The sequence below is a fragment of the Panthera onca genome, chromosome C1 (assembly GCF_046562875.1).
Source record: "Panthera onca isolate mPanOnc1 chromosome C1, mPanOnc1 haplotype 2, whole genome shotgun sequence".
Lineage (NCBI taxonomy): Eukaryota > Metazoa > Chordata > Mammalia > Carnivora > Felidae > Panthera > Panthera onca.
The window spans coordinates 21990474-22011683 of NC_138346.1; the positions used below are offsets into that span (position 1 = coordinate 21990474).

The window sequence follows — 21210 nt, forward strand, 5'->3', positions numbered from 1 at the left end:
ATCACAGTAGAAAAGCACCAGCAGCGAAGTTCGAAGACTTCAAATAAATTCTGCTTCCAAATAAGCACATACAAATAAATGAATGTCAAGAGAAAATAGAGGACTAAATTTAGATGTTCAGAGAGAGAAACAATAAGGATTGAAAATAGTGTCACCATATCTGTTTTATTCTCATTAAAAAAAAAAAAAAAAAAAGTGCCAGTGGGTAATCTCCAGCTTCTGAAAACACAGAAACAGTGACATGTTACCAGGATAGATCGGGATGATGCTGTTTTGAAGAAAGAGCCAGAAGTGTAATTGGTACTTCAGAAAGAATCTTTTGGCAGGATTTCTCTGAAGGCTGAGGACCCAGAAAACAGCTAACATTCAAATAAACAGCAACCATTTATGTGTCTTTCTGGATCCTACCTTTTTGAAATAGACATTGTTTATTAAAGAAAATAGAAGGAAGCTGCAACACGGTGCTGTTTTTCCTGTAAATGTTGCTTCTTATTATTTTCACCATAATAGTAAAATAAGCACATGAGAATAGCATAGGTTTCTACGTAAGGAAAGAAAGAGCTCACATTTAGGTATATTACCAAATGACGGTCTGAAAATATCCTCTATGTTGCAGACACATTTTAGAAAATGAAAGGCAGCTAGCTCAACATGACTATAGTCTTGGCTTCTCATTTCATGGCTGAGGGTGAGAACATCCTTAGTTCTGCCTATCAACAGGGCTATTGTTTCTGTTCTAGATTACTCTGGAGTCAGTAGTTACAGCATTGCTCATTACACAGCTCCTGCTTCAGGACCACTGTCTGCCCCACTGACTGGTCACATGTTCATCACACATTCTAAGATCTTATTTTAGATCCTGCTCTAGATTGCAAGGTAGCCATCCCCCCCCGCTGCCCCCCCAGAGAAGCCATTATTACCCAATTTTACAGATGAAGCAACCGAGGTCTCTAGTGGCTAAGTCAATTGCCCCTGGGCAAGCAGGAATAAGGGAAGTAGAGTCCAAGTATCCAGCTCTTTAGTCTGGTGCTTTCCCAAACCTTGCGGCCTCTGTACAAAGGCTGAAGAGGAGATGGTGTAGAGGGGAATGAGGTCTACTGAGTAGGAATTCAAAGGTTAGAAACCCTACTCTGTACCTTTCTGGGGACCTCAAAATTAAGAGTAGAGGATACTCAGGAATGTGTATGTAATTTTTTAAGTAGTCTGTTCTTCCTTCAATATGGTGGAACCAATCACTTTCCTCATGGAATAGGACTCTTTTCCAGTAAAGGTTAATTATTAAGACCACTGGTCTTGGTCTGGGTCAAATCCTATATGATCTAGGGTAAGTACACCAAAGAAGATGACTTTTCTGCACCTCAGTTTTCTCCTGTGTAAAATGGGGATGGTTATAAACCAAACTTTTGGGGGAAATGGGTACTTTCGTTGTTATGAATGTGGTGATGTTTTCATAAGTTCCTACATACACCACAACCTGTCAAAACTGTATACTTTAAATATTTGTAGTTTATTGTATGGCCATAAGTCCACTGTCAATTGTAGCAAACTACTTCCTGGGGTTGTTAGTGAGGAGTAAATGATAATCCACAGTGCCACGGTCATTATTACTATATGCCTTCAATAGATACCATATTAAGTGGATGACAGAGATAATATTACATGGCAGCGACCATCTTATTGCAGACGGCTGAATCACTCTCAGAAGTGGAACTGAGGGCAGAGCTTAGAGATGTCACAGGGTGAGGTGACCTTTCCTTATCACCTTGTTACAGCCCATCTCCAGGTAGCAATAGTCATGTCAGTATAAGTCAGTTATAGGACTGAACCTTTTTGTATTTTATCAGTTGAAATAGTCCTAAGGGTGCTTTGCTTTTTCATGCTTTTGAGCACAATTTAAAAGTAAGTGCCACTTGCCTCTTCAGATCTCCTGCCTGGCACCGAATATTTGGTCAGTGTCTCCAGTGTTTACGAACAACACGAGAGCACACCTCTTAGAGGAAGACAGAAAACAGGTGAGTCATGTTGGCAGTATGCTTATCAAATAGCTCTCACCTACCAATTTTAATAGTAAAGTAGAATACTGCTTCTAAAACTACATCTCCATTCTTGTGATGGTAGTGGTGCTATAACCTTGTCATTCCTTTTTGATCACTGGTCTTAAAAATTAAATGATACTTCTTCAAGTATTATCCTGATTTCCAGTGACTAAGATTATACTCTCTGCTTCCAGAGGGGACTCAAAATAGTCCAGGAACTTTGTTATCTGTCCTTGTAAAAAATCACCCAAGAACAATATAATCCCTATTTATTTAGAGATAGCGAACATTCCTTTTCATTAGGCAGCTCTAAGGCTGACCCAACACTGTCCTTGTCATGGAAGTCTTTTCCCTCCTTTGCTAAGCCAACAAGTTTATCTTTTTTATCTGCTTGATGAAATATGCATGCATAATGTAAAGAAGTTGATTTGAATCCCATAATATTACATTAAAGTCCTTAAATATGAGGGCTTCTATTAATTATTCCTTTTAAGAAACTGCAATGTGATGTATCCATTAACTTATGTATTATAATCCACTTGCTTCCCCAAAAAAGTTGTGACATCTCAATTTGGTTTGAATATGTTATTGAATAGAATAAGTAATTATTAGTAGTAAAATAAAAATTTTCTGGTAGTCCCAGAGAGATTAAGTGACTTGAATTTGAGATAAACTCTAAATTCTGATTACTTTTTCCATGGTACACTAAATTTTCAATTCATGAGGACTTACCTGCATTGTAATTTGTCCAGGATGATGTCTTGTTTTAGTTTTTGAGAGCTTTATGTTTAGCATTATTATCACCCCATTGACCTATCAGTTCCCTTTAAGTATAGAAAACTTCCTTGAGAGCCAAAAGCTTGAGAGTGGGCATAACTTGCCTTATTTTGAGAGACACAGGATAGAAACGTGGAATACTTGAACACTGAAGCATTTGAAAATAATTCCCAGGGTATCTTAAACACCCATCTTTAAGAGTGATGCAGAAGCCTAGAATAACAACACACATACATAACTTGGATTATTTAGCAAAAGAAAAAAGAGCTTGAGTTGGCCATTTGGAACTGAGTCAGTTTAGGATTTCGAAATTTGTGTGTGGCTTAGAATCAGTGCTTCATAACTTGAGGTTTATGGCAATATGTTGTGTTAATGAGAAAGGACAGACAGAAGGCTGTGTGTTACCTTCCCTGCATTCTTCCTCACCTTCTAAACTGGTGGTGTCTTTCCCCATCCCCACCTTTCTCCCCTGGGTGGGAAACACAGGTCTCGATTCCCCAACTGGCATAGACTTTTCTGATATCACTGCGCACTCTTTCACCGTCCATTGGATTGCTCCTCGAGCCACCATCACTGGCTACCGGATTCGCCATCACCCTGAGCACACTGGTGGAAGACCTCGGGAAGATCGGGTGCCCCCGTCTCGGAATTCCATCACCCTCACCAATCTCATTCCGGGCACAGAATATGTGGTCAGCATCGTTGCTCTTAATGGCAGAGAGGAAAGTCCTCCCTTGATTGGCCAACAGGCAACAGGTAACTTGTTTTCTGGTCTGCAAAGAAACTCCGAGGACTTTCCTGTGCAGGGGGTGTCTTCTGCGAAACAGCTTTGTGTTGTCTGAGTCATTGTCTCTTAAAAATAGATTGTGGTTATGAGACATGGAGAGAGAAGTGAGAGTGTATGTGGAGAAAATCTCCTTCTTAGACTGTATCAAAGATCATTTTTTTTTTTTTTTTTTTTAAATTTTTTTTTTTCAACGTTTTGTATTTATTTTTGGGACAGAGAGAGACAGAGCATGAACGGGGGAGGGGCAGAGAGAGAGGGAGACACAGAATCGGAAACAGGCTCCAGGCTCCGAGCCATCAGCCCAGAGCCTGACGCGGGGCTCGAACTCACGGACCGCGAGATCGTGACCTGGCTGAAGTCGGACGCTTAACCGACTGCGCCACCCAGGCGCCCCTCAAAGATCATTTTTTAATGAACATCTTAGTTTTTATTTTTTGAGAGAGATAGAGAGCGTGAGCACAAGTTGGGTAAGGGCAGAGAGAGAGGGAGTCATAGAATCCGAAATAGGCTCCAGGCTCTGAACTGTCAGCACAGAGCCTGATGCGGGGCTCGAATCCACAAACCGTGAGATCGTGACCTGAGCTGAAGTTGGATGCTTAACTGACTGAGCCACCCAGGTGCCCCGAAGATCATTTTTTTATTGCAAAAAATTTCTCACTGAATTTAGATATTTATATGTTTCCAATACCTAAAGTTTTATTCAAAATATTAAGAAAGTCCCTGTTTCAAAGTTCCTTTAAAAACACAATTATTTTAATGTAATAGTGTCATTATTTTTAGGAGATGGATACTGAAGTAATTGGGGGAGAAGTAGCATGATGATATCTGTACCTCAGTCTCAAGTGGACTAACAGAAAGACAGAGACAAGCAAATGTGGCAGATGTTACCAATTAGCAAATGCCTGTGAGAAGGGGATATAGGTGTTCAGTATATTATTTTTGTGACTTCTCTGTTGTTTTACAATTTTTCAAAATAAAAAGTTGAAGAAAAAAGCACTATGATAAATTTGTAATAATGATTTCATCACAATTTGAATTGCCTTTTTAACCCCTTAACCGTGAATTGTTCATAATTTTTAATTCTACTAATCTTGCATAGTATTTACATTATTATATGGGAGAATTATAAAGGCGCTGACTTGAAAAATGAGCGAAGAGTGAATCTGGGCATTGTTTGAAAGTTATAGATGTGGCAACTTTCCCATGTTTTTCTAGTTTCTGATGTTCCGAGGGACCTGGAAGTCATCGCCGCCACCCCCACCAGCCTCCTGATAAGCTGGGATGCTCCCGCTGTCACAGTGAGATATTACAGGATCACCTATGGAGAAACAGGTGCGTTAGGAAGACGCTGTTTCATTCCGATCAAGTCGGATTGTGTTGTGGGTAACCTGAACGCCCAGCAATGGATACGTATGTAAAGAAACTTTGGCAAGTCCATTCAGAGGAGCCTTGTCTTTTCTAAGATGATGTGAAAAAATACGTATGCTATAATGGGTGGCAAAATCAAGAAAAAAAATCAAGAAAAAAAATGTAATACTAAAGGGGGAATAGAAGGGCTGAGGAAGAAAGAATTCAAAATTCACAAATATATTATCAGTGGTAAAATGATAAGTGATTTGTATTTTTTTTTTACTTTCCTATATTTTCAAAATTTTATTTATCTATTTATTTATTTTAATATTTATTTATTTTTGAGGGAGAGAGAGAGGCATTGAGAGAGGGAGGCAGAGAATCCCAAGCAGGATCTACACTGTCAGCACAGAGCCCGATATGGGGCTCAAACTCATGAACTATAAGATCATGCCCTGAGCTGAAATCAAGAGTCAGATGCTTAACCGACTGAGCCATCCAGGCACCCCTTCAAAATTTTATTTAACATGAATATATTGCATTAATATTTTGAAAAAGGAACACAGTCTATGCAGTCTGGGTTGAGGACTTACCTTCTTTCTTTTTCTAATATTAACCCACAATTCAGAGACATTTTAAAGCTGGAATGTTAAGCATTCCACAGTTAAGCATTAACTGTGATTTTCTCCCAATTTTTACACACTTATTAAGGTTCACTATATGCATAAATAAATATGTTTCTGTTTAGGCCCTATTAATAGCACTCTTTTAAGAGGAATAAGAAAACGTGTGACTAACTGCTGTCTCAATATGTTATTATAGTTACTCAACAATCACCGACTATTTCTTAGCCCCTCACATTTTGAACTAACCTGTTTTCACACAGGAGGAAATAGCCCTGTCCAGGAGTTCACTGTGCCTGGGAGCAAGTCCACAGCTACCATCAGTGGCCTGAAACCTGGAGCGGACTACACCATCACCGTGTATGCTGTCACTGGCCGTGGAGACAGTCCAGCAAGCAGCAAGCCAATTTCCATTGATTATCGAACAGGTACCAACCCCTGCTCTGAGGTGACATGGGAATATTTACTTAGTTTTACAGAGTTCTTCCAAAGTACTCTCCTCATGTGGAATTGGTTTTCTTTTCTTTTCTTTTTTTTAAAATTTTTTTTTTTTTATGTTTATTTGTTTTTGACAGAGAGAGACAGAGCATGAGTAGGGGAGGGGCAAAGAGAGGGAAACACAGAATCTGAAACAGGCTCCAGGCTCCGAGCTGTCAGCACAGAGCCTGACGCGGGGCTTGAACTCACAGACAGCGAAATCATGACCTGAGCTGAAGTCAGGGGCTCAACCGACTGAGCCACCCAGGCGCCCCTGGTTTTCTTTTTTAATAAGAAACAACATAGACAGCCAGCAGAGTTTTGAGCCAGATATACAAAGAAGTATCACCAGATATACAAAGGGATTTTTTGTATTTTGTTAATGGATATATTCCATGTGCCTGCAATAGAGACAAGCATAGAGGGTGTTCAATATATTCGTTAATGAGTGAAGGAATGAGGTGATAAGAAGACAAACACCTACTTGGAATATAGTCTTTGTGAATGAAGCAGCCATCTTGAAAATAGGTAATGGCATCTAGATGCATGCCCCACCTCCAGAAGGCAATCTCTGTGTTTTTGCAAAAGATACACCTGTGAGTCGTTTAATGGTAATAAGAGATGATTCTGTACATACCAGAACTGGAAACAAGACTTGTCCATTCTTGTCCCCACGGACTGGGGCTTCACTGATTTCTCCTTGTGTTTATGTGTAGAAATTGACAAGCCAGCACAGATGCAAGTGACTGACGTTCAGGAAAACAGCATTAGTGTCAGATGGCTGCCTTCAAGTTCCCCTGTTACTGGCTACAGAGTGACCACTACTCCCAAAAATGGCCCAGGACCATCAAAAACTAAAACTGCGGGTCCAGGTAAGAAAAACCAGCATCTCACATACATCAGGATAAACAGAATAGGGTCACACCATATGGTTTTTAATATAAATGGCCACCTAGGTCTGAAGTACTATATATTTTCATATCATGCATCAGAGATCCCCATTTGTGAACTCAGGGCTCAAGATTGTTACAAACTCCCTCCATGGTAGCATTTTTAGGATAAGTGTGTTTCTACTTTTACATGCATAGTTCTGTTTGATGGTGTGAACATCTTACATGATTAGATCTATCTTTGTGGGTTTGTTTATCATGCACACCAAAGAGAGGGATGGTCTAACTTTTTAAGATCCTTTTAACTCTTGTTTTTGTTTTTATATAAAATGCTGGTGAAATCAGGATCCCAAGGTAGTATCTTGAGGTCAGGCTAATTTTCATTTTTTCCAAGAGCAGCATCCTTCATTGTTGGAGACATCATATTAAATTTTAGAGTGTCTCCTTTAGTTTGACTTTACTCCAGTATGGCAGTTTGTATTAGCAAAGAACGTGTTTGTCCAAGGGAAATTCATATCTGACTCATCCATGTTTTCATGGTAATTCTGCAAATGAAAATTCTGGGCCACCGTGTGTTTATTACAGAACTCTGAAAGTCACTGAGCTGACCTTACAGTGGATGACATAGATGCATTTGCTTTTCACTCCCTTTGCAGATCAAACAGAAATGACCATTGAAGGCTTGCAGCCCACAGTGGAGTATGTGGTCAGTGTCTACGCTCAGAATCGAAACGGAGAGAGTCAGCCTCTGGTTCAAACTGCAGTAACCAGTATGTAACCGATGCTTATTTCCCATTTTCAAAGTCAATTGTGTTCTTAGGCAAATGAATGCCCTCTGCACATCTTTTGCGATTATACCTAGAGAAAGCCAACTTGGTTAGTTTGAATCTTGAGCTGAGCCCTTTACGAACATTTTTCCTTCTTGGTGCCAAGCAATGAACATATAGGGAAGGAAGTTTGTGGAGCTATCATAGTTGCTGTGCTTTGAATTTCTTTTGCTCAAATGGCCTCAGCAAAATCTTGTTTGCCTATAGCAAATCTACAAAATATTTTGCCTGGACCTATTTTTCTACGACTGGATGGTAAAGTTGATTGCGGCATGCTTCGTGAAGCTATTATGTTCGGAGCATGTGGAAAACTGTCTGGACCAGTGATTAATGTAAATAATAGAGTGGGGAGAGAAGAGTTAAAGAAAGGTTGTAATAATCTGACTCTAACATTGAAAATCAACTTTACCGCTTCCAAGGTATAGAAAATTCAGGTCTGTGAGACTAACATCACATTGCAAAAACAAATCTGTAAAAACAAATTGTAAAAAACAAATTTTACAATATCGTAAAATTAATAGAAATAAATCCTCATTGTGGGGACATTTTACCAGGTGCCTATGTGTCTCACATACACCTATGTTTTGATAAGTGATGTAACATTAAATAGTTTCTAAAAAACCTATTCAGGTGTCAAGTAATTTTCCATTTAATAGTGGGTTCACTGGAATTTAATTCATCAGAGAAAATGGTATCTGCAAAACTGCTTTGCATGTTGTAAAAATGCTTATTTCACAACTTGCTTTTCACATAACCTCTTACCATTAATTTGCCTAACAGACATTGATCGCCCTAAAGGACTGGCATTCACTGATGTGGATGTCGATTCCATCAAAATTGCTTGGGAAAGCCCACAGGGGCAAGTTTCCAGGTACAGGGTGACCTACTCGAACCCTGAGGATGGAATCCATGAGCTATTCCCTGCACCTGATGGTGAAGAAGACACAGCAGAGCTGCAAGGCCTCAGGCCGGGTTCTGAGTACACAGTCAGTGTGGTTGCCTTGCACGATGATATGGAGAGCCAGCCCCTGATTGGAACCCAGTCCACAGGTATATCGGTAACTGCACCAGTGGGTGCTCATGGGAGCAGCGGCTTTATGCCCTGCTGAATGAATTATACTTTCTCGGGCTATTGATTCCCTGGAAGGGGGTTAAAAAAAAAAGCAGCCTCTCTAATAGAAAAGACCCTCTTTAGAAAGGAATAGTAATAAGCAACAAAGTTTAAGGGATATTCAGATACAGTCTCATAAAGGGAAGTTTTAGAGTGGCTTGGCTTATAAATAAGGCCATAAAGTGAGACAACTGAAGATGGTTCTAAAATTGTGAATTATTTCTTAAACCGGGATTCCCTGCGGTCACACTCGCCGTGCATAAAGGAAAGGAGTTTGGCATCCTAGAGCTTACTCTAAAAAAGGAACCCAAACTGGGCTATTTCCTAGCAGCATGATTCTGAGAACACGTAGGTAAGACCTTCCTTCTCTGGTTAGATATCGTGTGCTGAGTGCGCAATTTGCTTATGGGTTTGGGAGTCAGACACAGCGGAAACAGTTTAGGGCAAATGCTTTCCACTATACTTTATCCGCTTGTGCTTTGTTTCTGAAGCAGAGTGGAATGCTAAATTTGTGTCTGTGTGGCACCATAAACCTTGGAGGTGACTATCTGTATTATTGCTCTTTGCTTCTCTTTTCTGCTTCTGTTGTGAGCCAATTTTCTTCTTATGCTGCACCACAGAGAATACTTCAAATTTAGCAGCACTATCTGCTGTGGGGTTCAAATAAAGAGGATAAAGACATAATTCTGTCTTTTGGGGATGAAATACTCTGTGAAGTGGTTTTCTATACAAAGATCACTTATCCAGGAAAAGGGCTATTGCTCATCTTTCCATACAAAATGGAAAATCAATCCTAATGGCCAATAAGCCAACTTGACTTTTTTTTTTTTTTTAATGTTTATTTTTTTAAGGGAAAGCAAAAAAAAAACAACTTTTCAAACCCAAAGACCCTTAGACTTCTGGCATTTTTCCAAGTGTTTCCAGTGATTCTGAGAATTGGTGGATATAAAACACATTTTTTTCAGGAAACATTTTCTTTGTTTTGCATCCCTTCTTGTACTTTCTCATACTGAATCTTGACTTGACCAGGGAACCCACCTCACCAAACAAGCACAATCTATACTTCTCGGAATTCACTTTAATTTCCCTTTTCCCCAGTTCCTATAATATAACCTCTAATTAATGACCATCCCGACAGCCATTCCTGCACCAACCAACCTGAAGTTCACCCAGGTTACACCAACAAGCCTGACCGCCCAGTGGACAGCGCCCAATGTTCAGCTCACTGGATATCGAGTGCGGGTGACCCCCAAGGAAAAGACTGGACCAATGAAAGAAATCAACCTTGCTCCTGACAGCTCATCTGTGGTTGTATCAGGACTCATGGTATGCAGTGCCCTTTTTCATTGGAATAAAATAAAGTTGACCCTTGAACAATATAGATTTGATCTGTGTGGGTCCACTTATATATGCTGATTTTTTATAGTACAGTACTATAAATTTATTTTCTCTTCTTTATGATTTAACTAATAACATTTTTTTCTCTAGCTTACTTTATTATAAGAGTACAGTACATAATGCAAATAACATACAAAAATATGTGGTGATCAACTGCTTATCAGTAATGCTTCTGGTCAATAGGGGGCTATTACTAGTCAAGTTTGGGGGGCAGTCAAAGGTTATAAACAGATTTTCAACTGGGCAGGGGGGTTGGCACCTCTAACCCCTGCATTGTACAAGGATCAATTGTAATCATCCCTTACACATTTTAAGGTGTGGAGATAAAATATCATAATAAATCTATTGTGTTTTGGTGCCTCTGCCACCAAATAATTTTCTTGTAATTCTGTATCTGAATTATCTATAGTGATGTAAGCTTTTCCAGATGACTCTCTCAGACAGAATTTTATAAACAGCTTTGGATATTGCACAGCTCTTTAAATGTATTCTGTTTATTTTAAAAGATTGTATGTGTGTATGTGTGTGTTGAGGGGGGCAATTCATATATCCATAGGCTGAATGCATAAATCCATTTTGGTTATGCATTTTTTGAGCTCTTTTATCTTGGCAAGGAATATTCTCCAGTGTGTACCAATCCAGCCTGACTCTCCCTTCATTGAAACATTTTTAATCCTTCTAGATAAGCATGTGGAAAACTAGCCAGGAGTCTAGGATATGGATGGACTTCTTAACATAAGGCCAGTTTCAGGAGAAATGACAGAAAGAGGGTTCAGAGATAGAGTAGAGTGTTCTTTCTGCCTCTCGGTGGTCAGAAAAATTCATGATTGGCACCTGTCAGATCATAAAGGAGAAAAACAGGCCAATACCTGCTTTCCCCACTTTGTATCAGCTTTGTATCAGTGTAAGTATGTAAGTTAAAGCTTACTTTAACTTGACCCCTAAGCACATTTTTAAATTCATGTAATTAACACGTCCTGTTGATCATCTGCAGTGCAGGAATAAAACTCATCTAGGAATTTATGGGTTTTGCTAGTTTATTTTTTCTTTTATAACCATTGTGCTTTTCTAATGCTGTAGTGAAAATGCCTCGGCTTCAGTAGATCACGTTACTAAAGCTTACCGTGTCCTCCTTTCTAGGTGGCCACCAAATATGAAGTGAGCGTCTATGCCCTTAAGGACAGTTTGACAAGCAGACCAGCTCAGGGAGTCGTCACTACTCTGGAGAGTGAGTAATCAGGCATTTTAATGTCGGCAGATATTCTGCATAAGCAAAAATGAAAGAATGGTAAATGATTTTCTAGATCACCAAATTCATAGAAGCATTCGCAATATGGAAACTGATTTGCTTGCCCATCTTTTTGACTGCCTACAGTCACCTTTTATGCCCTCCAGAAAGTGGTGTACTGGCACATAAATGGAATCACTTCAAAATGTGATAATGTTAGTGTTATGAACTAGGACTTACATTTAGTTTATGCTCTAGTTGTTGGAAATTGTCTTCATAAATGCGGAGGCTAGACACATGGACTTCTGCTGTACCTTAACAGTACAATAAGTATTGGACAAAATCGGGTCAAAATTCTAGTTTTGTGCCATATCAATAATTTATAGTATGCTCTTTCAAAAATCACATAAAGTATCAAAATTTCCTAATCTATAAAATACAGTTTCCATTGCATATGTTGAGAGAAAAAAATGAAGCCTTATAAAAAGGACAAAATACTAGCAATACTATATATGTTATTGCTGGCTGGCCATATCACTGTAACTCCTACCACCCATATTTTATGTTAGAATAAATTAGTAATTTTAACACTTACTAAGATATTTGTAGATACTGTAAAGTCAGACTCAGAAACCACTAGTAATATCTGCAAAGGTTTTTAGTTTTGCAAAAAAAAAAAAAAAAAAAAAAAGCATGACAGGTGAATCTTTTCATACTTTCTAATTACTGTCAACCTTTCTCTCTGGATGCAGGGGAACATCTACACATTATTAGTTATTCATAGAAATGGATATATCTGGTGTATAATAAAGAAACATTTTAAAATATCAAAACCTTACCTAAATGAGTCAGCCGGGCGCTAATCTCCAGTTGTGATCTGTGCAGATGTCAGCCCTCCAAGAAGGGCCCGTGTGACTGATGCTACGGAGACCACCATCACCATCAGCTGGAGAACCAAGACTGAGACAATCACTGGCTTCCAAGTTGATGCCATCCCAGCAAACGGCCAGACTCCAATTCAGAGAACCATTAAGCCAGATGTCAGAAGCTACACCATCACAGGTCAGGGAACTCACTGGACTGATCCCGTTTGTTGATTGCCATTCACGACATAAATTAGCTTCTCAGTTACTCTGCCACTTGCAATGATTAAATTTACTGTCAGTGTTTTACAATAATCCAGATATAATATTTAAAAACTCACTTTCATACTATGATTAGAAATCATTGTATTCTGTGAATGCCTGATTTTGTCTAATGTTTGCCAAAGAAATGGCACAAGTTCCATTTATTAAATTTAAACTTTCATCTTATATAAAAAAATATATATAACATAATGCTTAAAACCAAAAGAAACTAAATAGTGGCATACAGTTCGTAACATTAATATTGATTATAAAACATAATTAAATTTTAAAAAGCAAACAACACTACTTCATAAAAATCAAAGTGGTAGTCTGAGAGTGTTCAATATCTGGGTCAATTTAGGTCTGGTTACCAGCCAGTGACTGATTACAATAAGAGAAAACACACTCAGCAGGTGCTCGCCCCTTATTCTCCAAGACGACCACTTCTAATAGCATTTTTTTAACTTTAAAATGTATTTTAGCCAATATCTTTGTATGCATCAGTGATTTTCTTTTGAGATATGTTTCTTATTAGCACCCATGCCACGCTCTAATTTACTGCTCAAACGTGGTCTGTATGGGATGGTAGAGGAACCATGAAAATTGCACAGGAGTTTGAAAATTCTCCTAAAAATTTAAGATCAGATAAAAAGCATCTGTTTACAAATCACAGGTTTACAACCCGGCATGGACTACAAGATCTATTTATACACCCTGAATGACAATGCTCGGAGCTCTCCTGTGGTCATCGATGCCTCCACTGGTAACTACTTTTTTTTTTTTTTTGTAACTACTTTTTTACTGAAGAAATGCCATCAACTTATAGGTGATCAGTGATGTGAGCTTAAGAAACAAAAATGAGACTGACGTTGTATTGCAGATCACAAGTGAATCATTTTTATAGTTCTAGAACTCTCAGATTCTCTCAAGTCTGTTGATAAGGGAGGGAAAGGAATGTGGGAATAATTTCCTTGCTTACTCACTTTCTTAGAGACTTAATTTTGTTTTCTTTTAGCCATTGATGCACCATCCAATCTGCGTTTCCTGGCCACCACACCCAACTCCTTGCTGGTATCATGGCAGCCACCCCGTGCCAGGATTACTGGTTACATCATCAAGTATGAGAAACCTGGGTCCCCTCCCAGAGAAGTGGTCCCTCGTCCTCGCCCTGGTGTCACAGAGGCTACTATTACTGGTATTGGGGTTTCCATGTTGCTATTTTCCTCCAGACTCCCTAGGACACACAAAGCACTTAGCAGATCCCAACTATGCCTTTGATGCTGTATCACGAGAACAAGAAGCCCTGTTTCTGATACCTTCAAAAAGCATTCTCTGTGGAAGAGCTGTAGAGCTCAATACATCTGAAAATACAGGAATTCATGAAAATGCAGTAATTCTAATACTGTCATAATGGCATAACTAGATTTATTGGCTGTATGTTTGCCAAATACTTGTCAGTCCAGTCCTAGAAAAAGACATTTTTCAAAACAAACTAATTATGATCCTGTCCTCCCATGAGCTCCCTAAAGATCTGATGATCTTACAGGACTTGCCAGAATGCCACCTGCCATTGCCCTCATTGCCCAGTTTCACAGACTAGGTCTTGAGGCAAAGTGACTCCCAACCACCCATATTGGGGAGAATGCCTGGAATGGAGAATAAGAGTTGTGCATTTCAGTGGGAAAGATCATAAGCCTCTGGTATTATTTTTGTTCCAGGAGATTAAAATTTTAAACTATGTACAGGATATCATCTGGATTTTAAAATACTATGGAACACAGAGAAACCAGAAAGAGATGCTGCTTTTTTAGAAACTTTGGAGGAAGGAAAATAGAATCAGATGTGGAAGGAGTTGAATTGGATACTTCCTACAGGGACCACACAAAGATTGGCTGCTTTCTCTTACAGAGTACTTACCTATAGTCTAACTTTTCATTGATCCTGTCACTGAGGACCATCTGGTTATTAGGCCTAAGTAGATTCATGTATACAATCTGCAGTGATCTCCCCCAAATGTGTATTCCACCAGTGGTTTATGATGCTGATAGACTTTCTTGAATTCAAAAGGGCAAATAAGACCATGTGTTAAAGGAATACCCACAAAAAATTAGCATAAGCATGTTTACTCAGGTGTCGGATTTGGTAGGAAAATTATTAATTTGCCAAGTGGTCATCCTATGTGGAGTATTTGGGTTTTGCAGGAAAAAGGTGAAGTCTGTTTTACTTTTCAGGAGGCCAAAGGCCAGCTAGAGAGAGGATGCTTGCTCCCCAGTAGCATCAACTTCCATTTGACTAGCTGAGCATACAGACTTTAATGTGATGATCTGTCCTTCCGTCAGGTCTGGAACCAGGGACCGAGTATACCATCCAAGTCATTGCCCTCAAGAACAACCAGAAGAGTGAGCCTCTGATTGGAAGGAAAAAGACAGGTAAAGGGCACCTTCTGGGTAGGAAGATAATCAAGACAAAACTAATTATAAGTGATAAATTCTGCCGTGAAAAGGTTCTCGAGATTTTGATACCTTTCTCCTGGAAATTGTTTCTTAAACAGCTCAGCATGTATATTGTGCTCTTTGATATCATGAATAACCTAACATAATCGGCAACATTCAGTTTTTTTTTTCTTAGCCAGTCAATATAAAGCCTTCTATTCACTTTTCAAAAATGTAAGCCAGTTATTAAAATGTAAAAAGCAGGTTGCTATTACTGCTCTTCTTTTATACCTTCTGTTGAAGTAATGTCAAACAAACAAAAAACAAAAAAGTAGGGAGAATAATCCCTCCTATTTGTCTTTATTTATTATTTGGTTTCTGAAACTTGAGCTAAATAGTTTTTTCAACTTTATGATTCCAATTTCAGTTTAATTTGAAGAAAATGCTATATTTACGCTGATAGGAGAGTTTTAGAAATAAACATGTATGTATTTTTATCATTTCAATTCATGAAAAACTGTTGAGTCAGACCTCTGGAATTCTCATACTTCAGATGCTGAAATAATTAGTCTGGATTCTAGTCCTTATAACATGATTCTCAAATGAAAAAAAGAAGAAAAAAGGCTGCACATTTCAGTTCCATTAGGCTTAATTTGAGCAGAAGCAGCTTCTATGGGGCTCAGCGGTTCAAAGCTTTATGTGTATGATAAACTCATACGAACGCTTTTTCATTCTAAACTATAAAGAAACCTTTGAGAAAAATCATAAAGATTTCTTTTTGGAAAAAGTGTTTTGTGATTTAAGAACTGCTAATTTTCTAAGGGCTTTGATCAGATTGATAAAGAGTCATTGTTGCCTGAATTGATAACGACTACTGCTGCTACTTTTGGGAGCTTAACACGCTTTGCTTTTTTGGCTCTAACCTCTCTCGGCTAGATGAGCTTCCCCAACTGGTAACCCTTCCACACCCCAATCTTCACGGACCAGAGATCTTGGATGTTCCCTCCACAGTTCAAAAGACCCCTTTCATCAACCCTGGGTATGACACTGGAAACGGTATTCAGCTTCCTGGCACTTCTGGTCAGCAGCCCAGTGTTGGGCAACAAATGATCTTTGAGGAGCATGGTTTTAGGCGCACCACACCGCCCACAACGGCCACCCCTGTAAGGCATAGGCCAAGACCATATCCGCCGAATGTAAATGAGGAGATCCAAGTTGGTCATGTCCCCAGGGGAGACGTAGACCATCACCTCTACCCTCACGTTCTGGGACTCAATCCAAATGCCTCTACAGGACAAGAAGCTCTCTCTCAGACAACCATCTCTTGGACCCCATTCCAAGAAAGCTCTGAGTATATCATTTCATGTCATCCCGTTGGCATTGATGAAGAACCTTTACAGGTAATTGCTTTTCCTCTTTACTTCTGAGTTGCCTGGAAATAAGTAAGCTAGGTAACTGAAGTGACCAGAGCTCAACTATAAAGTGGCTCTATTTCTAGTACCTTTTAGAAAGGTGACATGCGTAAGCCCTGATTCTTCTTTTTAAAATCTCAGGATGCCTTACTTTGGGGGATGTGCCAAAAAGTATCATTAACTTTTGTTTGGTAGAGAAAATAAAATAACTTCTATTATTCTCACACATTTGGGGCTCCTTAGTAATACGGACAAAAAATTATCTGAGAAAAGACAGATCAATATTCTGCCTGAACTTACATTTGTGCAAGAAGGGCTAAAATGCCATCCTTGGGACACCTGGCTGGCTCAGTTGGAACAGTATGCGACTCTTGATCTCGGGGTCGTGAGTTCGAGCCTCACGTAGAGTGTACACGTTACTTAAAAATGAAATCTTTATAAATAAATAAATAGCCACCTTATAGTTTGTCCATGAAGAATCCCATTATCTACAATATGTCTAAGGAGAAGGAACTTAAGTGAAGCCGTGCATATCAGCTGTTACAGGCGATGGATTCTCTAAAACTTTTGTTCTTTGTCTTGCTGGTATCAATTTTCATTGTGTTCTTATTTTTAGAAAGTGGAAGAGTTAAAAAACAAAAACAAAAACAAAAGAAACTGACCACACCGTGAAAGTTTCATGAGCTTAGAAACATGAGTTTGAGGATTTGCCAAAACGCTTTAAGGCCCCCATCTGGGGGTCACATGCCACCTTGCATAGGATGAACAGATCTCCCTCGTGGCACAGTGCCCACATTTTATGTGAAATGGGGTGGTGAGGGTTTCCAGTGGGCTTACACAGACCTGCGATTACAGCAGGACGAAGAGGAGCCTGGCTATTAAATTACTGAGGGCTCCTGATAACTAGGGAGCACAGAGGGTAGATTTTTGGCAGGTCAAATAAAAAAGATGGCCTCTCCCCCAAGTTCCATTTCTCTCTACGGCTGGTTTGAGACCTTCCCACCGTCCTTCCTTGTTTGCTTTATTTATGTAGCGCGGGTTACCGATAAGAGACTAGGGCAAGTCACATGAATTCCTCACTATAACGCTCTTTCCGTCACTTTGGATGTGCCGATAATTGCAGTTCCGAGTTCCTGGAACTTCGGCCAGTGCCACCCTGACAGGCCTCACCAGAGGGGCCACCTACAACATCATAGTGGAGGCACTGAAAGACCACAAGAGGCACAAGGTTCGGGAGGAGGTCGTTACCGTGGGCAACTCTGGTACGTGCATGCCTGGTTACTCAGGCACAGGCTCCCCTCTGGACTACCCCAGAGACCCTTTTTCTCTTGACTGAATGTTCCTTTGTCGCTGTTGTCTTTTAACTTTGGGAGGTAATGCCATTAAGTAAATGAGCAACTTTAAATGCAATGATTTTTCCTTCATGATATCCAAGTATCTTTGTAAAATGCATCTACAAATAGTTTCAAACAGTGTTTGATAATAGACCTGGAAGGGACCTCAAATATTATTTAGTCCAACATTTTGACTACCTGCCAGTGAGTATCTGAATTGATACAGGGCACAAGTCTCCTGATCTCTTTTCCCAGGCCCTCTGCATCTCACCATGTTGCTGCCTCTTCAGGGATTTTTAAGTACTGGAAATGATTACCTGTAAAGGAAATTCCCTATCTGCAGACATTAGCGACTGCTGGTTTTTGTTCCTCATGTAAAATGCTGCCAACATAGCCCCCTTCTTTTCAAGGAGCTCCCTTAGTCCAGTGTTATTTCAGTTTCTTTTTCTGATTATATAGGCCCAAAGCTGAAATAGAGGTTAAACGGTCACCGACTCCTCTTTGCAGCACTTGCAAAGTCCTTTTAAGCCAGTAGTGTATCACCTGCTTTTCAACCTGCATCAGCTGAAGATTCACCAAGGAACATGAGATAGGGAATAATCGAAACCATGAACCTTCCATCTTCCCACCAGAGGGTTCTCTATCCCACATCAGCAGGGAGTGCTAAATTCTATCCCTGTCAAGGGACGGGCTTTATTCCAGGGTCAGCTGCCGAATGTGTAGTACACAGATGACCATGCTACTTTACGTGTATAAATGTCTGTGAATTTAAGCACTTGACTATTTGGTGGGGGGATCATTTTGTGCTTGTTGTGTTATGTATCCATGGTAATGCATGCCTTCTGCCTTGCATGGTTTTACTAGTGGGGAGCCACATGAAAGGAATTTTCAAAAGCACAGAGGTCTTTGTGCTTTTCCACATCATTTTTTTTTCTTTAAGATTCCATCTCCATAACTTAAGTCAGGTGGAATTTTAACTCCTGGCTATTTTTAGGAGGGTTACCGAAATCCCTAGTAACACTTCAGTTTCCTTTCATTTCTCTTTCCAACCCAGTATCCCCAGCAGCAGTATTCTGCATTCTAGCCAGGTTCTCCTGGCTTTTAGACATGTCAGACTTCTTAGTTGCTCTCAAACTCTAGTTTCTTCCAGGGTGATGCCTTTTAAACTATTAGCCACTTGAAATATCTATTGCTTTTGAGATTTTGATGTTTGCACTATAAAAAGAAATAGACCCGGTGGGATTCAAAGTCACCGAAGTTAGTTTATTTAATTTTTAGAAAATCATTGGAAGCATGCTTTGTTTGCACAGATTACTTTAAGTTTTCTCAAAACATAAAGACCAAGATCTGAGGCAACATGAAGAGACCTCATTACTCATTCCTGAGTCGTTCATATCCCTTGCTTTCTCTTATTTGAAACAGTTGATTTTATTGCTAAAGTAAAGCAGTCCTACTATTATGATAATAATGTACAGAACCTAGGATTTTTGCACTATTTTTGCACGGTTATGCAAAGCAAAAGCTGCAATAATAAAAGTGAATATTGCATTCTAATGGTATATAAGAATGGCTGAGACTTTTGCATTAAAAGCAAAAGATGCTCTCAGGAGCACCTGGGTGGCTCAGTCAGTTAGGCATCTGACTTCAGCTCAGGTCATGATCTCACGGTTTGTGAGTTCAATCCTCGCATCGGGCTCTGTGCTGACAGCTCAGAGCCTGGAGCCTGCTTCAGATTCTGTGTCTCCCTCTCTCTCTGCCCCTCACCTGCTCACTCACTCTCTCTCTCAAAAATAAATAAACATTAAAATAAATAAAAAGCAAAAGCAAAAGATGCTCTCTAATATTTTTTACTTGTTGAGCACTTTCTAAGTGTTAGCAATGGACCAGTGCTTTGAATTCATGCTATAATATCCACCTTCACAAGATCCTGAGCAGGTAGATATATTTTTATTAGTATCCCCGTGTTGCAGGTGAGGGAAGTAAGACAGAGAAATGCAAAGTAACTAGCGTAAGGTCCCTCAGGTACTCCTGGAGAGACAGTCCAGCCTCTGCGTCCCGCTCAGGTTCTGAACTAGCTTAAAATGCCTTGAGATGTGTTCCATGTTTTGCCAGAAATGAGGATTTTTTAGAAGTGATGGCAAAAATGAAATGTGGGCTCCTTTTAAGGTGCTTGGGCAAGTGTTCACTGGCAGCATCTAAGCACTGTTAGAGCAGCTGATGCATTGGGTAGAACAGAGACATGTTTCTTAATGCTGCTGGGATTTCTGGTTTAGACTAAGTCATTATAACCGTAATTCGGTTTTCTCCTTATGCTCCAAAACCACCAATAAGATGTCTTTTCTTTTTCTTTTTCCTCCTTTTCTTCATGTAGTCGACCAAGGCCTAAACCAACCTACAGGTGACTCGTGCTTCGACCCCTACACGGTTTCCCATCATGCCGTCGGAGAGGAGTGGGAGCGGCTGTCTGAATCTGGCTTTAAGCTCTCGTGCCAGTGCTTGGGCTTTGGCAGTGGGCATTTCAGATGTGACTCATCTAGTGAGTAGCTTGCTTTGTCCATCTCCTCCGGTTCCAGGCGTTAGCACAGTGTGCCAAGCAAGCATGTTTGGCAGACAAGGGCTCTTCCAAACATGAAGCAAATGAGGGGAGACTGCTGGCCTCAAAGTAACATTTTGCATCATAAAAAATGATGGGAAATTTTACTTGTTAACTCTTGCCTCATTTCCAGGGTTATGGGGCAATATGACTATTAATTAAGAATATATTTGTGATGATAATGTGATTTTTTTACAAAAATTTTCTGTTAAGATAATAAAGTCAAATTCTCTGGAGCCAAGTCTGATGAAGAATAGCAGAGACATGAAGGAATCCCAAATCTTTTTTAATCTTTAAAGTTGAGTAAGCTCAGAGGTGAACATTTATGCTCATGCTCTCTTTCAACACACACCAATCATACACATATCATAATATATACACAGTCTCATGCATACACACCCTCATATCACACATCCATGTACACACATCAGGTAGCTTGAATCTTGCCACATAATGTAGAGAGAACAGATACTCATCTCTACATAATTAAGAATCGACTTCATTTGAAATATATTTGAGTTTCAAACTGTAAAAAGATTGTAATATTTTTAATTATACTTTCAGTTAAAATGATCCTAGAAATAACTTATTATGCTTTGAGATTTAACATTAGAATTTATAAAACTCTCATTTCTGCGTTGTTTTTTTTTTAGGGGATGTGATTGTTATGGACAATTGGTTTCTTTTTATAGGTGTTAACCATTATGGCTTATAAACGAGCCTCCTACAAGACATATCCAGAAGTTGTATTTGGGGAAATCCAACATAATAGATTTTTAAGAGATTTTCAGACTAAAATGTGAAGTGG

The 21210-nt window shown here is 39.4% G+C and overlaps 1 protein-coding gene across 12 annotated transcripts in view; it reads left to right on the top strand.

Moving 5' to 3' along the window:
• FN1 (fibronectin 1) overlaps positions 1 to 21210 on the top strand; it is a 70103-nt gene that overhangs the window by 42382 nt on the left and 6511 nt on the right. For 2 of the 12 annotated variants that reach the window (XM_060623468.3, XM_060623471.3), the window contains 16 exons: positions 1923 to 2012; positions 3300 to 3569; positions 4816 to 4932; positions 5837 to 6001; positions 6767 to 6922; positions 7597 to 7710; positions 8548 to 8817; positions 10017 to 10204; positions 11417 to 11504; positions 12390 to 12566; positions 13305 to 13394; positions 13647 to 13826; positions 14971 to 15060; positions 16000 to 16463; positions 17599 to 17737; positions 20181 to 20345. In XM_060623468.3, the coding sequence (XP_060479451.2) occupies positions 1923 to 2012; positions 3300 to 3569; positions 4816 to 4932; positions 5837 to 6001; positions 6767 to 6922; positions 7597 to 7710; positions 8548 to 8817; positions 10017 to 10204; positions 11417 to 11504; positions 12390 to 12566; positions 13305 to 13394; positions 13647 to 13826; positions 14971 to 15060; positions 16000 to 16463; positions 17599 to 17737; positions 20181 to 20345 (2763 nt within the window). The remainder of the gene's footprint in view (positions 1 to 1922; positions 2013 to 3299; positions 3570 to 4815; positions 4933 to 5836; positions 6002 to 6766; positions 6923 to 7596; positions 7711 to 8547; positions 8818 to 10016; positions 10205 to 11416; positions 11505 to 12389; positions 12567 to 13304; positions 13395 to 13646; positions 13827 to 14970; positions 15061 to 15999; positions 16464 to 17598; positions 17738 to 20180; positions 20346 to 21210) is intronic. The other 10 variants (XM_060623469.3, XM_060623473.3, XM_060623474.3 and 7 more) reach the window with 5 other exon arrangements.